The sequence below is a fragment of the Aptenodytes patagonicus genome, chromosome 4 (assembly GCF_965638725.1).
Source record: "Aptenodytes patagonicus chromosome 4, bAptPat1.pri.cur, whole genome shotgun sequence".
NCBI classification, from domain to species: Eukaryota; Metazoa; Chordata; class Aves; order Sphenisciformes; family Spheniscidae; genus Aptenodytes; species Aptenodytes patagonicus.
The window spans coordinates 66,875,795-66,892,722 of NC_134952.1; the positions used below are offsets into that span (position 1 = coordinate 66,875,795).

At 44.0% G+C, this 16,928-nt stretch overlaps 1 protein-coding gene across 1 annotated transcript; it reads right to left on the reverse strand.

Annotated features, from left to right (window-relative positions):
- Nucleotides 1–5,732: 5,732 nt before the first annotated feature.
- COQ2 (coenzyme Q2, polyprenyltransferase) lies at nt 5,733–15,587 on the reverse strand. Its single transcript, XM_076337056.1, has 7 exons — nt 15,383–15,587; nt 14,911–15,077; nt 12,751–12,872; nt 12,274–12,359; nt 11,217–11,350; nt 10,584–10,772; nt 5,733–7,802 (listed from the first exon to the last, which is right to left on the reverse strand). The coding sequence occupies exons 1-7, from the start codon at nt 15,585–15,587 to the stop codon at nt 7,647–7,649; spliced, it is 1,059 nt and encodes a 352-aa protein (XP_076193171.1). The 3' UTR covers nt 5,733–7,646.
- Nucleotides 15,588–16,928: the final 1,341 nt, after the last annotated feature.

Below are 16,928 nucleotides of genomic sequence, written 5' to 3' on the forward strand. Positions count from 1 at the left end.
GCTGTGGAAGGGCTGCCTAGGGAAGGTGAGGGCCAGCAACAGCTTTCAGTCCTGGCCCCTTTCGTGTGGGAGCAGTCACTGGACTGCAAGCTGCTGGAACCCCTTGTGCCACAAACACCCAAACACAAGGTCCAGCACACAGCGGGGAGCTCACGGCTGGGGCCAAGGGCCTGCTGCAGCAGCTCACAGCCACAGCGTGTCAGACCCAAAGGAAAGTAGTAGAAGTGGTTTCACAGCCATCTGCAGTCGCATGCTAGCTTGGGCAAAGGTTTGTCACAAGATGCTTCACGCAGCCTGGCTGAACTTCTGCTTCCTGCACTCGTCGTCTGTTATTTCTCACCGTCCTTTCAATGGTGCCACTCTTCCTCTGGGTCACTCAGATTTACAGGACAAAGCCCTCTGGGAATCAAACTTCATCTCAGGAGCTTACGAGATAAAAAACAACTAAGGTAAAAATCAACAATCAGATCAACCCCCTTGTAACAGACTAGTCCAACTTGTTAATTTTGTAACCTGCTACTTCATTAATTCCCTAACTTACAAATTCACTGACTCACACCCACACACAAGCAGAAGCGCTACCAGAGGGTGCGAGTGCGGGTCTTCCTGTCCCCATCCCCATCCACACATGGTGGTGGGAAGCAGAAGAACCTCAGCAGTCTGGCTGCTCTTGGGCCAGCTCGAGGCTTTTTTGGGTAAGCTGATCTGTGTCTACCTTCCAGCTTGGACATGTGCTCTGTGGCCTCCCAAGAGTTTTATCCCAAGCTGCCAGCTGCTGCCACCACACTGCAGGGGACGATGGACCTTACCTTCTCCTGTCCCTTGTGTTTGGCATACATGATGCCCTTGCTTTAACCTGACAGCGCTGCTCCCAGCATACATGAGGAGCAGCACGTTAGCCCAACACCTAAGCAGGAGCTGAGTGAACAGCCACACGTGATGCGTCACGAAGTTAATCCAACATTAACCAAGGTATTGGCAGAATGACATCCAACACACTTTGCAACAGAATTTGACATGCGACAAGTACTTTTTAAATTTATTAATGTTACTTAGTAGAATAAGTTGTACTGTTGATGAAAAAGGGCCTTTACTACTTAATAACAAAGATGCTTTTTAAGACAGATGGGAGAAGGCAATCTGAGAGAGAGTTGGACTGGGAGAGATGATGTGCAAGAGGGGGAAGCTGTGCAGCTCCGCAACTGCTGCGTGCACGTGACAACAAGTCCTCTTCAGAGGAGAGCTTTGCTCACTTTCAGTTCAATGGCAGTCTCGTTTCTCCCCTCCATGTGCATGTGATGCCTCTTGTATATGACTGGATTTCTTCTGTGTGATTTCATCCACCCAGCACCCAACATGCTCACCCCAATAGCCTCTCATGGTAGCTCCCTATGTGTTTAACCTCCAGTTTTCTGAAGTACCTTCTGACTTACCTTGGCGTAAATAGCACTGAGCAGCTCAAACTCTTGAAGGCAACTTTTTGGTCCCCCGCAGCATTGCCCCCGATTTCTTGAACAAGGTCTGAAGACAGCAGATACAACAGTCGCCACCTTTGCACCCGTTCCATGGCAGATGGCTTCCTTGTACGGCTGTCCCAAGATCTCAGAGGACCCCTGACAGCACAGCAGCTCACGACTGGGCTGAGAGACACAGGAAGGAGTAAGAGGACACTCTCCCCATCCTACCCAGTGTACGAGAAAAAACAGGTGACTGGTCCCTGGGTTGCGCTGGCAGCAGGCCAGCTGTGGGGAGCACCCTCACCAGATGAAGACCCAACAAGGGATGAACCTGCAGGTGCCAGAGCCCTGCTTGGGGTTGAGCAACTGGGTCTTTATCACCTGTCACCTGGGAGAGGAGGTACGCACTGCGACACCAGACCGTCAGCCTCTCCTTTACCCCGCTGAGAGCAACCTCAGCCCCATCCGCTTCACAGACAACCTGCGCTTACACAGCCTTGGCTTTCTGCCCTCGGTCTTCACCCCAAGCAGGAACGAGACAGGAGACCTCCCAGCCCCTCCATCTGAAAGATATGGTCAGTGCGACACCCTTTCCAGTGACCTGTCAAATCTTCCATTTAGTGCATTACTGCATCCACTGTGTGGTGTCATTGTCGGAGATGGAGTGAGACTGCACTTCACTCTGTAAGAGAGAAGCAACAATACACTTTATTGATAGAAAACAGTGAGTTAACAAAGTTCAATGGTAAATGTGACAGTGGTTTAACAAGATTCGATGGCAAGGTACGCTTAGATTATTTACTGCATAGAGGACAGGGTCAGACAAAACTGTCAGGGAGACCCTCTCGTTGAGTCATGAGGTTCAGAAAGGACCCCCTTGCTTTCTAAACTCCTTCTCAGAGAGGAGTCTAGGTGCGGCTGGATCCAATCCTAGTCCCAGACTTAGTCAACAGTTTATGTCTAAAGGATTATATATGCACAATTAATCCTTTATATCACTTAGCTAAGATTTCAAAGTTTAGCATGCTTAGCATCCGCTTACTGAGGATCTGTTGCGGCAAGGAATCTCTCAACCTCGAGGAGTAACCTTGAGAGGCGTCCCTACTCAAGGGGAGATTCCGCTGTGCAGCCTGCTGCCGTGCAGGAGAGCTCAACGGGTCCTGGGCTGTCCACTATTTATAGAGTAACATGATTGACTTACAGTCGTACTTGTGTACCAGCAAGACGTTTGGGGCACTGGTCCAGACAGCCCTTGGCTACTGTGTTGCCATCCGTCCCCAAAGTCCAGCATAAGCTGGATGCAGCCATCACGACCTCCGCTGATGGTCACTGCTTACGTGGGGAGGGGGCAAGCACGCCGCCACAGTCATGCACGCAGAAGTGGAGGGGAAAAAAAAAGCATCATGCCAACACTAAGCAAATAAATTCTTTAAGGTCCCTTCCAACCAGTGCTTAAATAAAGCACAACAGTAATGCAGGTATTGCCAAAAAAAACCCATTATGGTGTACATAAAATCTGTGCTTTCCTTCATTTTTCTCTCAAGTACTTTTATTTCCATTTATCTATATCCTGAAAAAGTGGTTAATAGCATGACAGCATTTGGGGGAAAATAAGCTCTGATGAAGCTTGAAAATCTGTTTTACAAATATTTGGCCATGCTACAGCATGACAGCCAACACAAAATGCACACAGGTCTTTCTATTAGGCAGCCACCTAATGCTGTTGAAGTTTCTCCACAAAACGGTCCCCTCAGGCTATGCATGTACTCTTGCCTGCAGGGTTAACTTGGAGATAAAATTATTTCCCTTCAATATACTTTTCATTCAGAGATGATCAATACTTTGATGCCAGTCCAGGAAAAAAACCAAGGTGCTGTGGAATGGGCGTGCAGTTGCTTTCCCTCCCCGCCTTCACAGCTTGTTACAGGCTTGGTTCTGCTTTTTATGCAGTTGAAGCAACATATTTTATATCAGATATTTCTCCTCATTACTCTACCTGTCATAGCCAAGAAGCTCTGCAATTTGGAGGAATTGTGTTCTGCTGGTGTAAACATTCGGGGGTGGGTTTTGTCTTTTTTTTTTTTTCATTAGGGCAGAGACTTCCGCTCACTCTTCCAGAAATCAAAGCTGTATTTTTAAAAGTTTTGAACTTGGCATTTGAACACTGTTTTTTGTTGTTGGTTTTGTTTTGGTTTTTTTTAATTGTATTAGACCTCTTCCTGCTTAGCTCAGACAAAACCACGTGTGTACAACTGCCTGGCTGGGGGTAGGAGGGTGGTGGTTTTTAAATACCACCATCCAGGAAGTAAAGTGCTGTAAAACCGATGAGGATTTTTACAATTTCCTTTGTAATTCTGGTACTGTATCTAGCACACACTGTGTTAAAATTTGCTGTGGCCTTTTGCCTCGGTCACAAACTACAGGGAGGCATTGCAGGAAACTTGCTTCTCCAGTATGCCAGGAGCCTTCAGCTAGTACCGAAACTTCACATTATCCATGACCGGTCAACATCCACATTTTTTCTTGTCAGCTTTGTTTTGAAGCTTAAATGGATCTTCTCTCCTGGTATTTGCACTGTGATGTGTTTAGAAACAAATTAATGGCCCTTTCCCTGCTTTCACCAAAAGGAAAAAACAAAGAAGTGCCCACAAAATACATTCTCCCACTTCTGTTTACCACACCAGTCCTCATCACAACGGTTGTGCTTTCAGTGTCTTCCTTGAATACTGGCTAACCACAACGCCGTGCTGGCACAGGTGACCTTAGTTTTCAGCCGGCTTTTTAGTGACTTCAGCCCACAGGATGCTCTGATCTTTCCACGCGCTGACCCACCTTTCTGACTTTGAGTCGAGCTCCCTTTGTGTTCCCACATCATGCTACCAGTGGCTGGTGCTATGCCTGACCTCCTGACGGGGTGACCCCCTGCAGCTGGACTGCCTTCCAGCCACACTGGCTGTCCCATGCCCTCCGGCCCATGCTGTTTGCACACCACAGTTCCTGAGCTAGGTATGAGCAGCGCATACCTTCCTGAAATTAGAGGGAGGGAAAAATCTGATCCCCTTGCATTAACGAGACCATATTTACCAAGAAATACACGAATTGCAAAATCCAGGCACAATTCCCCTTGGATGACCCTATGGCCGAGTCCCTCCCCCTGGCAAAGGTGAGTGTGAAAGCTCCCATGTGCCACTGGCCCAAGCGGGCTTCTGAGTCAAAGATCCAGCCCCACTACAAAGGGCTGCCGATGCCTTGGCAACCCCTCCTCATATCCCCGCGGGAACTAGCACCCCTGCCTACGAACGGCTACTCCTGAACAAAGAGCTGGCGTTGCTTTGATACACCTTTCTACAAAGTACAATGGGAGCACACAAAGGAAAGCGTTTGTGTTGGTTAGAGTTTTCTGTTTTGCTGAGGAAGTGCCAGTGTTTCACATCTGCCTTTGCAAGGCACATTTGACCTTCCTGCTGCCTCCAAAAGCATTTGTTATCTCAATGTCCTGTGGAGGAACATTTTGAAAAGGAAGGGGAGGAGAAATGCAACATTTGACACTGGAGGAGAAACTTCTAGAGGACACTGTTTATTTGTGCAAAAGCACGCTAGCTAATAATGAAGCTGCTGCTTAGAGATAGGTGTATTTGAGAATTGTTTAACAGACTGTATCTAAATACAGCGGAGAGTGTCTTCGTGAAGATTTGGTATGGAATAGCTTGGGAATGGAAGGAGAAGAGAAGATATGCACATATACCTGCCAGCAGATACAAACAGGGCTTTAGCCAGGAAGTAGTTCAGCCTTTGTCTCTCTTGCACTTAAAAAGTTATTTCTTATTTCTGTGTATTAATCATAAAATGCTCATGCAAATAACACTCTTGGTATTACAGCCTAGAACCTAAACCTTTCTTCATTTTTCAGGCAATGAACCTAAAATATAGCTATGGCTTATCTTTGTAAAATGCATTTTGAGATGAATTTGGAAAACCCCCACAGAAAACATGCAATGATTTTCAAGTTTAGGACACGAGGACTGTTTTGAAACTTGAATTTCTACTCTATTTAGCTACACCTTCTTCTTCCTCTCAGTACAAGACAGACACTTGCTTGTGACCAGTTGTCATCGGACAAAGGACACCAGTAGGTTCAAAGGAACTACAAAATGTGAGCTCTTCCCCAATCTAAGCTACTTAAAGACACTTTAATATGTTAAAAACGGATTAATAACTTTTGCCACAACCTCTCTAAGGTAATATTACAAGTATTAAGAAACTGATCCATACAAATTACATCGTAAGACTTTTTTATTAGTAGTAAATGCCTTATAACCAAAGTTCAACACGAAGTTGGATGCATCCAATGCTCCCTCTACAAAATGCAACTTTGTCACAGAATTGTTCAGAAACTTATTATTCTTCATTTTTAAACTGCTTTTCTTCAACTAAATACTTCCTCCACCCCAAAATTATAAACCCTATTTAAGAACAATTTCTGTGTAAGGACCAAGGAGGCCCTAAAAGCAGTTACGCTTCCTAACATTTTCACGTATTTCTATCTTATATGCAGTCAGGCTGAAAAATCTGCTCTAATTTGCTCAAAATATATTTGACATCACTTGTTTAAATAGTAAAAGAAAAAACAAGTTTACAAGGTGTACATTAAAAACAGTAAGTGTTCAGAACCCACAGAAGTCTGTTCCAGCCCCAAATAGGATCTTCTGTGACCAAAGCCATTGACTCATTATACGCTTTCTCATTTCCCTGCAACAGGAACTTCTTCGCCTGTGCAGCATCATCGGTAATGCAAAACTACAGTTAGCAAACCCTGAACGCATGGCTCTGGACGGCAATGTCTCTCAGACATATCGGTTTAAATAACCTTAAAATATGATACCCATCCTCAGAGCTAGAGCAGTACGCAGCCGTATTTTTGGTGCGACTGCATGCACAGTTGTGCCCCACCACTCAAGGAGCAGAGCAGACATCAGGAAAGGTTGTTGGAATACCATAACGAGTTTGGCAACTAAACGCTCTGCATCACTGAACCACAGCCCCACGTGCAGGCATCTGCAAGCCACCTGTGGAGAACAGCGCGCTTGCATTGCCTACCAGTATGTAAACCGAGACAAACTCCACCGTATCATTTTCCCAGAACAGGCGTGTCCATTGCTCCTTCCACAGAAATTAATTCCAGAACGCGCCACACAAGCTCTTTAACACCATGAGTCAAAGAAAAGCGTAACTACCGTGCAAATCATGTAACTGAGAGAGCATAAACCCGTTGAAAACATGAATGGTTTGGAGCAGTGTAATTGTTATCCTGCAGTTGCTATTTTTATTGTTTATGGGCAGCCTCCTATAAACAAGTTCTTCCTGTAAGACTAGAAATAAAACCAGTAGGCATAAGTCAAAATGAATAGAATTAAAAAATAAAAATAAGAAAATGAGGATCACTTTGCATGATGAATTCGTAGCTCAGGGTCAACCACCAGTCACGCACACTTGGCAATAGCTCAGGGCTGCTCTGTTTTTAAGTCAGTAGTCTGTGTTCAAATCATTCTTGATGAACGAGCTCAGCTCACTCTATGCAGGCAACTTTGCAGAAGCCTGTTCTTTTCACACGAAGAACCACTGCCAGCAATCTCAGCAAGAGCAAAAGGTGATTTAAAATACTTCTCTGTTGACTTCTTATTCTGGACCTCACACACTCGCAGAGTCCTGGCTGCTTCTAGGCATCTCAGGATAAAAACTGTTATTGCAATTCTTTCACGCAACAAGCTCCAACTCAAACTGAAAATTATTCAAGTAATAAATAAGAACACCAAACATGTCCAGCCAGATTTTATTTACATCCTGAAATTACTTTGCATTTTCCAATGTGCCGTCACTAAGAGACATCTGTTGCATGTAAAATCTTGGGCTCACAGTCTTGAGAGGTTGACAGAAGTTTGCTTGTACTACACAGGACCAGCAGAGCAGCTTCACTTGTTGAAGCTTCTATGGAGGTTGAAGTCATTTAAGGATAATCTCAACTTACATTGTAGGATAATCTCATTTGCATGTTTTTAGAAACAAGAATGGTTTCACCAGCTTTTATAAATAAACAGTATAAAGCAGCTATAGTTATGTTAAATGTGTTTTCCTTCTTACAGTACTTACATTTTAGCTGGACTAAAATATCAGTATTTATAGTAATTTCAACTACTTGTTTTCTAAAGGCTCTTCTACATTTTTTGAGTCTTTTTGTTTCCACAGATTTCCAAGCACAATCCCTATGAAGAGCAGAACTCCTACGGTACGATTTGAAGCAAATTTCTTCCAACAGTCTTCAGGTTTGTCTATGTCCAAAGTGTAAATCTGCAAAAGCACAGTATAACATTCTAGCATTATTATTCCACAGACTCATACACATTTGACACATCACAAAAAGACACAAAAAGGTCTGTAACTTCAAAAACTGAATCTCAAATTCTGAAGTCTACCCTTGCCTCCACAAGAAACAGGAATACTCTGCTTACAAAGGATTTTTAGCATAACTGGCATCTATGTTTACTTGACAGATTTATTCAACATACAGCAGAAAAGTCAAGGATCACATACGAACACGATTCCTGGACCCTCTCAATGAAGGACCGTATAAACAGCCTGGATACTGGTGTGTCTGGTTTGATATTTTAAAATGTAAAAATATCTGGGCATGTAAATAAGTCTTTTTGAGATTTTCCTTGGTAGGTAGCCACCTAATTGTTCAATGGGAACTTTAAATAAAAATACCCCCCCCCCCCCCCCCCAAACCTGCCTGCATCTTTAAATCTCTGCTGCAAGGTGTTGCTCCGTGTTTCAGTAGAGACAAGGCACTGGAGAGCCAGCAGTGAACCAAGCTAACTGGAATGCACCGGAAGGTGCCCAGCCCTGCCTCGCCACACAGGGCTGGTTTAGTCCAGTCACTCTTAGCCATGTCCGTTCAACCCTCTTGCAAAGAAGAACCAGGACACCTGCAACAACAGCTAGAAGCAAGGCTTGCCCAGCTTGGCAACTGTCTGCTGTGAGTCACAACTAAGGATAATAAAAACTACACAGTGCAGCAAGAGCAAAGTTACTGAAAAACATTCCTGGAAACAAAAGTTGGTGCAAAAGTCTTTAGAAGGATGACAAGAGGAAATGTTAAGCAGAACAAGTGAAAGAATTAACAGAGAAGTACCCCCCAAAACCTCAAACCTTGCAATTCAGCCTCTGAAGAAGTCAAAACAGAAAGTATCCAACTAAAAGAAGTGAAACCTTCCCTGGGAAACCTGTTCCTCTGCTATTTGCGGTTGTACAGAGGCGACAGGGCTGGGTTCTGATCAAATAATCTGAAACGTTGTCCACAAGCTTCTAAAACGTGGTGTTATCAACACTCTTGAAAACCTCTCAGCCCCTCAAGCACAGGGGACTGAAAACACTGAAATGACAAATAAAACCCAAAAGCAGCCAAGCCATGAGATATACCATCAGAAATGCAAACCAAATAAAATATGTTATTTTTCTATCAGTGAACTTCTTGCGTGGGATAGAAATTTGACATCTTCATGACCCAAATTCCTCTGTCTCAGGCACAAATTCAATGAATTAAGGAAAATCTACCTGTGGCTTACTAAATGCGCCTTACTCAGCTTTCTAAACTCAGTTAGTTAAGCACACATTCAGAAATATTGAACAAGAAGATAAGCATGAGAATGTTTAGGCAGAACTAATATTAAAATAATCACTCAAAAAGAAGCTACTCTGTGGTACATAGAACAATGCTGCTTTTGTGACTTTGACAATCTACACAACCGTTGTGCGCTCTTCACCACTTACATTCAATAGGTCTGCATTCTCACTTATTTATAAGAACCCTCCCTGCAGGCAAGTAATTTCCATTTGTGCCAAAACTACAATGTAAGGCCTCTCTGATAATTCAAACTGTAAATGATTATGCAGCGGAACGTAGTATTCTTTCCCTCATAGATTTCCAAGCACAATTGCTATGAAAAGCAGTGGCTGACAAGTACCAGACTACATCACCACAAGAATTCTTTTACTCACAGGTATGTTTAATATCCATCGCCTGCATCAGCTCCCCCCATTAAAGTGTAACCTAAGTCTAATGTGCTTTAAAAAGTTTCACGATAACCACAAACTTAACTTCTCAGACTGTTGACGGTTTTACTACTTGCAACGCACAAACCTCATTGCTATCACTCACCTATCAAGACCAGCAATTAATTTTCATATAGACTGACTTGTCACTACAAGACTGTGCAATGCATTTGTTGGGATTCAGAAAGAACAGGGTAACAAGATCCTATCTGCTTCCTTTACTGACAAAGCTAATTTCTTTCTTTCTGTTATTCATTAAAATTTATAAACTAATACAACTACAAGACTGAACTGGATTGTTCTCTGCTATAAAAAGAACTGTGAATTAGAACTGACAATTACCATAAAATTATAGTAGTAACATCTGCTACAGGTGGTAGTGAACAAGCCATAGAAAATTTTGTTATACTGTCAGATCCCAGATGAAGCTCCAGACCACACTACAGAATAATTATTTAGATGTAGAATTAACCATCTCTGAGAGACAGAACATGCAACTTTCATTTTCATATAGCTACTGTACAGCATGTTATTAAAAAAAAAAAGCCTGCGTGTGTCCTTGATGCTGTAGACCATATAATCTTTTAAAGTAAGTGAACGATCATAATATACATCAATTGCAGTCTCAGATCATATGTGCCAGACATAGCAAGAACTGTATCAGAACAGTAAAAACTGCACAATCTTGCAGGATATTGAGGTGGATCTAGCTGCAGCTGCTACTGGAAGCGAGAAGAAAACCGTTCCCTTGAGATCACAGCTTAACGCGAGGCAGTTCTTTTGGTTAGGAACATATTGAAAACCAATGCTCTACAGTCTGTGGACACTGGAAGTCTCTTCAAACAAAAGGTCTGCAAAAGGTACTTAAGAGAAGCAAGCTTATTGTCAGAAGACTTCAGTTCTCTTTACAGGAATTGGGTTTTTTTAGGTAGTTGGCGAATTGATGGGGGTTGAAAAGCACTCTGATTTCTTATCAAGAACTTCCACATGGAAAAAGTATAAATAAATCCATCAAACCTGGTGCGCTAGGTGAGCCCCTGTGGCAGCCACCATTGAGTAATACGGGAATGTCTGGTTACAATTCATTCCTGCCACACACAAACTCAGGAGCATTGCAAGGCTGAAGCCACTGAGCCACTGCTTCGTATCCTCCTTGAACTGTAATGCTGTTGACTTCACACCGATAATGATGTCGTCCCTCTTATCCTAGAAGAAAGGATGAATTAGCAAAAAACCCACAATCCAACTGCCACTTCATAAGGAAAATAAAAAGGGGGGCCTTGCTTAAGTTTCCAACGCTTATTAGGAACCCAATTTAAGTGCATTTGTAGGTCCCTGCATTAAAATTTAAATTAGAAGGTTGGTCCTTAGAGCTGCTTTAGCAGCCAAGAGCTAATACCAACGTCAAAGTTATTTACACAATGCAAATGCACAAGCACACAAACTGCATTATACCTCCAGCTTTCTACCTGATATGTAAAACATTTACAAACAGCAATAAAGGTCCAAGGGCTGGGGTTTCTTTGGTGCTGTTTTAGCTCAGCTGAGGGTGAAGAACTGCAACAGATTAGTACTGCTCTTTGACAACAAAGTTGTAAATTAAACACACAAACATACACAGCTATCTAAAATTTCCCACTGTTACTCTACCTGATGTGCGTAAATGGTATCGTATACCAGCGTCCACATTACTCCAGCTAAGTACAAGGGCAAACACACAGACCACTCACATGACCCTTTGATGGCAGACCAGCCAAGAAGAGCTCCCCAATTAAATGTAAATCCTAAAAACATAAAGAGAGTAAAAAAAAGAAAAAAAGTTACAAGATTGCCAGGAGCAATCTAAATTACATGTATAGAATTAAGTATTTGTTCAAGTGCACAAAAAGCTGCTGATATGATATACAATACTGGCATCTCTATTTTTCTACCATTTATTTTCACTCAGGTAATAAACACAAGTAATTTGACATTAAGTACTCTGGACATACAAGGAGAAATATGTATATCCACACATTTTTCCCCAATTTAAATTTGACTTCACTAGCATAGGGAAACATTTGCACAGAACTATTCCAGTGTACCCAAACAACGGGTCTAAAGTTAAAACACAAACAACGGGTCTAAAGTTAAAACACTTAAATGTCAGTATAATAAAAGTTGTCAGTATAACCGACTGCAAAAGAGTGCACAGCAGCCAACTATGGTACTTCAAGGCCGAAAATGACAATTTTGGTTGAAAAAGCTGAAGGCAGCTGGAATGTGAAGGCCAAGATACAAAGATATGTTTTAGTAGCTGAACGTGAAATACAACCACCATCAGTTTCTGCACAGGAGTTATTTTAGAGGCTGAAGACTGAAATGCAGGACAAATGCATGTTTAAGAAAGGTTTCGAGATAACCCCGAAACTAAAGCTGATTCTCAAATGACAAATATTTACTTTCTCCCTCCCTTTCTCCCTCCCCTCACCCTGTCAAAATAAGGAGCTGATTTTTAACAAAAAAAACCCAAACCCAAACATCAACTCTTATAGGTGTTATAAATTGTTTAAGAAGCTTCTGGCACAGCAGAACTTTGTCTATAAGGTATTTTTATTTTAATATAAAGTTATAAAAAAATGAGATCGCTGAAGTTCAATTACTAATTTGTAAAACACCCCAAAAACCACACCTGAAGAAAAAAATAGTAAAAATATTTCCAGCTCACCCAAAACTAACTGTGGCCAATATGTTATTCTCTTCATCAGAGGGTAGGTGATCACAAGAGACAAAGAGGCTGCTCCCAGAACGATACTGTAAAAATCATAGAATCATAGAATAGTTTGGGTTGGAAGGGACCTCTAAAGGTCATCTAGTCCAACCCCCCTGCTGTGGGCAGGGACATCTTCAACTAAATCAGATTGCTCAGAGCCCCGTCCAACCTGACCTTGAATGTTTCCAGGGATGGAAACTCTTGGTAAACGTACCAAGAGGTTTATTGTTTGCCAGTCCGAAGATCACAAGATATAGTGGAGCATTACAGGAGCTGTACATAGTACTGAACTAATTCTTTTACTTTCAAATACAATTCCATGACTAATAACCTCCTCCCTCTGCCCCCAACATCTTTTCTGCTGAAAATCTCTGTGCTTAACTCTGGACCTGGAATGAAATTTTAAAAAACAAAAGATAACTTATACGTCACCTATAGTAATTCAGACACATAAGCACACAAAGTGCCAAGCTAAGCTGTCCCCCAAGAAAAATGAAGGAGTGAAAAGTGGAGATATCTCCAGCTGCCAGGGGCCTACTTGCTGTCCTCGCAACCTAAAAATGGAAAGAATAATGTTAATACGAAATCCAACATAACACATTCTAATGTATCTTAAAACTAAAAGTCACGCCATTGGTATATAAGCGGAAAAATAAACAGAAACAGGTCACAGAATGTATGAGACGGGGTTCCTTCAACGATACAAACCTAGCATATCATCACGGACACGAGCTGTATTTCTAAGCAGCAGCGCTTATCATAGAAGCATGCAAGCTTTAAAAACTACAGCAGAAATAACGTGCCACTTGTGTGCAATGAGACTGATTAGAAACAGTGTAGACATCTTGTATATGAACTTTATTAGCTTAGGAAAAAAAAAAATCAGACTTAAAAAGTTGTGAGCTAACTATCCCACTTTCGAGCAGCACTTCTGTGCTTACATGCTTTAAAGTGATTGCCATGTAAAATATTGTAAAGATGCAGGGCTTCTCTAGCACACATAACCATTGTTAATAACAGTGAAAGGACAATTACTTTAATCCTAGTCGGGATACAATGGAGTTTAGAAACTCTGTCTGGAACAAGAAATCATACAAGGCAAACTGAAGGAAGAAACAACTATCAGAAAAAAGTTAAACTGAAATGTATGGTGAGTTACTTGCCAAAGGTGACCATTGCCAAAAAAAAAAAACAAACCCAGACAAAAGTTTTGCATGTTGATGAAAGTGGTGTAAAGTCTATTCGAAGAGGTTCATAAGCCAACTTTTTACAGAATACTATGTATGTATAAAGTGTTCTGCATATGCTTTAATAACGTGAATTTAAATGAACTCTTAGTTTGTTCTCCTCCCCCAATCAGGTTATGTTAAATGTCAAATACCACTTTTGCAGTTTGAACATGCACTTAACATATTTGTGACCAATTCCACTGCACATCGTAACCCAACATGGGATGTTTCATTTAAAGAAAAGGAAAGAAAACATTTACCAAATAATCAGTAACATAAAATCTAAAACCCCAAACCACCGTCACCAACACAAGTCAACATCCTGCTACTGACTCGGCCTCTATCGCACTTGTTTTGAAGATGTCTTTTTAAAGTATGTAATAAAGAGCTGCGATGGGAATTTTTAAAACTTTACATCCAACCACATCACATTAATGCATAAATGAATTTATTATATTGAAAATTCCATCTTACTAATCACACACCCCACCCTGTCAAATATTTTTAGTATATGTAGTTGTTAATAACCTCTGAACCCTAAACCATCCCAAGCTGCCACAAAACTTGTACTGATTCATCGCCTTCCCAATAGCACAAATACAACAGTGCTTAAGAAGAACTTCACATATCGGATCGGCTCATTATCTTGCCTCTTGCCAGCACCGAAACCCAAAACCAGAGGAACAATATAGGAACAGAAAACAGGACAAGCAGTGACACATCACCAGGCTACTCCCCTCCAAGCCAGCAACTGTGCACATTTCAGCATCTGACACTGGGCACTGCCTTTTGCTTATTTACCTCTTCTGAACAAAAGGGCGATGAAAAATACAACATAATAGAAGAGGATTAGCTCAGGGTTGGGCATGATATTCTTAACAGCCATTCTCATGAAGAAATTAACAATACTCAAGGAAACCCTGCTCCTGAAAATTAAAAAAAAAAAAAAAAAAAAAAGTGGTTCTTGGGTAGATCATAACTAGCAAGTGTAGCAAAAAAGTGTTATTTTCTTCTGTCATGCAAAACAAAGTTGAAAAATAAGCTTGTTCAAGTACTACCTACAGCTGACAAGAACATATATTTTATTTTACACAGAGGTAAGTACTCTAGAAGACTTATTACAGTCCTAGACAGAGAAATGTTATACAAAATAAAATGATTTCTACTATTCTAGGAGGAAACGCAGACAAGTTAATTGCATGCGTCTCAGATAGAAACACAGAGGAATTTCTGAACCTGGAGCCCTCTGCCTGCACTCAGCAAGGAATCAGTGGTGACGCTGGAAATGAGCAGACATGTACTTGGTTAATTAACCAGCAATTCACTTCCCTAGGTCTCTGCAAGCGCACGGGGGTTTCGCCACCTGTTTGTCATAGTCACGATCCCACATGTCATTGATCGTGCAGCCGGCTCCGCGCATGAGCACCGCTCCGACGCCGAACAGGGACAGCATGTGCCAGTCCGGGAGGCAGCCCGGCTCGGCCGCCAAGCCGATGCTCCAGGTGCACGGCAGGTACAGCAGCCACGTCCCTGAGAGATGACAAAATCCGCGGGTGGGGTGAGGGGGGAAACGAGGAGCGGGGGGCCGCGGGGCAGGACGGCAGCTCGCTGCTGAGAACGGCGCTGCCGAGCAGACACGCGCTTCTTCGGCAAAACCGGCTGCCGGAAGAGAGCGCGTGCGGCCGGGGAGGGGCGCTACGGCCACCGGCACGGGACCCCCGCCCTCCCCGCCACTCCCCGGCCGCCCCTCGGGGCCGGCACCAGCGGCGCCCCCCGGCCCGCAGCGGCCGCCGCAGCCCCGCGCGTCGCCATGGCTACGGCCCCGCCCCGCTCACCGGTGGGCTGGTGCAGCCGCATGAGGCGCAGGTAGGGCTGCAGCGGGCCCGGCGCGGCGCGCACCAGCTCGGCCGCCGAAAAGCTGAGCGGCCGCGGGGGTCCCGGCGGCGCGGAGGGGCGGCGCAGCGGCGGGGCAGCGGCGGCGGCAAGGGGCAGGCGGAGGCAGGGGGCGCCCCGACAGAGCCGCGCCAGGAGGGCCGCCATCTTGCTGCCGCGCCGGCGCGCTTCCGGCGTGGCCGTGGCACGCGGCGCCGCGCATGCGCAGCGCCCCCGTCCTCCCCGTCCGAAGGAGGGGGGCCGGGGGCCTGGCGTCCCAGCCTCCGGGTCCCGGGGGCGTGTGCCGCCTGGTGCCTCACTCCCCGGAATCGAATCTGCGGGTTAGGCTGGGCGGAGCCCGCCCCAGCGGCTCTGGAGCAGCCGTTTCCCCGTAGGTCGCGGGGCCCGGCAGGTACCAGCAGGAATCGGTCTGCCGTGGTGCTGGCGCAGGTACGGAGGACGGCAGGCGAGTCTCCTGGCATGGGATGTGAGGGAGGCTGGAGCTTCGCCTGCCGTCGGCTTTGAGCAGCGAATGCTGACAGAGCACCCGAGGGGGACCGATGGCAAAACAACAGAATGCACAGATTTAGTAACTTCTGTAATCTTTAGTTACAGTACCTCAGCACCTCACTAAAAGTATGCGTGCTGGTTTTACTACTAAATTTCTTCAAGGTCTTCCATGCTATTTGTTGAAATCCCATAGGTGACTGTGTATCATCAAACATATCAAGATATATGTGTTCATGCGTCAGCATATGTCTCATCTCCCAAACCTCTCCAGACTGTAGTTAATAAAAATTTCTGATTTTATATATGGCCTTTGGATCTCTGTCCTCGTTCACTCAGTTCTCCCACCATCTTACATGAGTTATTGCATAAACCGGGGAGGTAGGAGAGCTTCGGACAAAGCCATAAAAGCTTTGCGTTGCATGGCATGGTTTCAGTGATAAAATGTCCCCAGATTTGCTGCTGAAAGATTTCTTGGAGAATTCGGTGTCCATGTAGTGTATAACTTCCGTCTCATTCCACACTTCCTTCGGCTTGAACAACTGACACACTGACAAAAACAAGGGAAACCATTTTGAACTTCAATTTCCCAAAATGTTGACTACCAGGAGAAAGTAAAAAACCAATGTGATGGAGAAGTGACTTTCACATTTTTCCATTCACTGTTTTAATGAGCAGTTCTCCACAGCAGTGAAACGATTTGCACAGGACCATGAAACAAACAGTTGCTCAACTCTGATGAAAGTGGTTTTTTTTTCTGAAATTTTTTTTTTTGTGACCTTGGCTCTTTCACACTGGCAAGGTCAGTCATTGTGGACTTTATTCAGGTACAGACAAGTGCCCGAGGCGTGTTTGAACAGTGCATCCTGGAGAGCAGCGAGCAAGTCCTGGCAATGCGCGCCCACAGCCTTTGTGCCTGCTGTGTCCATAGGAACTCCGATACTCACCGGGTGGGCGCAGACACTGTGGGCGGGGCTTTTTTATGTGTGATGTGGAAAACAA

Excerpts from the sequence above, each read along its gene's own strand:
- COQ2 (XM_076337056.1), bottom strand. The coding sequence starts at position 15,587 with ATGGCGGCCCTCCTGGCGCGGCTCTGTCGGGGCGCCCCCTGCCTCCGC. Across the intron at positions 12,360-12,750 it reads ATGTGTCTGAATTACTATAG|TATCGTTCTGGGAGCAGCCT; the intron begins GTGACGTATAAG and ends TGATTTTTACAG. Across the intron at positions 7,803-10,583 it reads GGGCTCACCTAGCGCACCAG|ATTTACACTTTGGACATAGA; the intron begins GTTTGATGGATT and ends GTGCTTTTGCAG.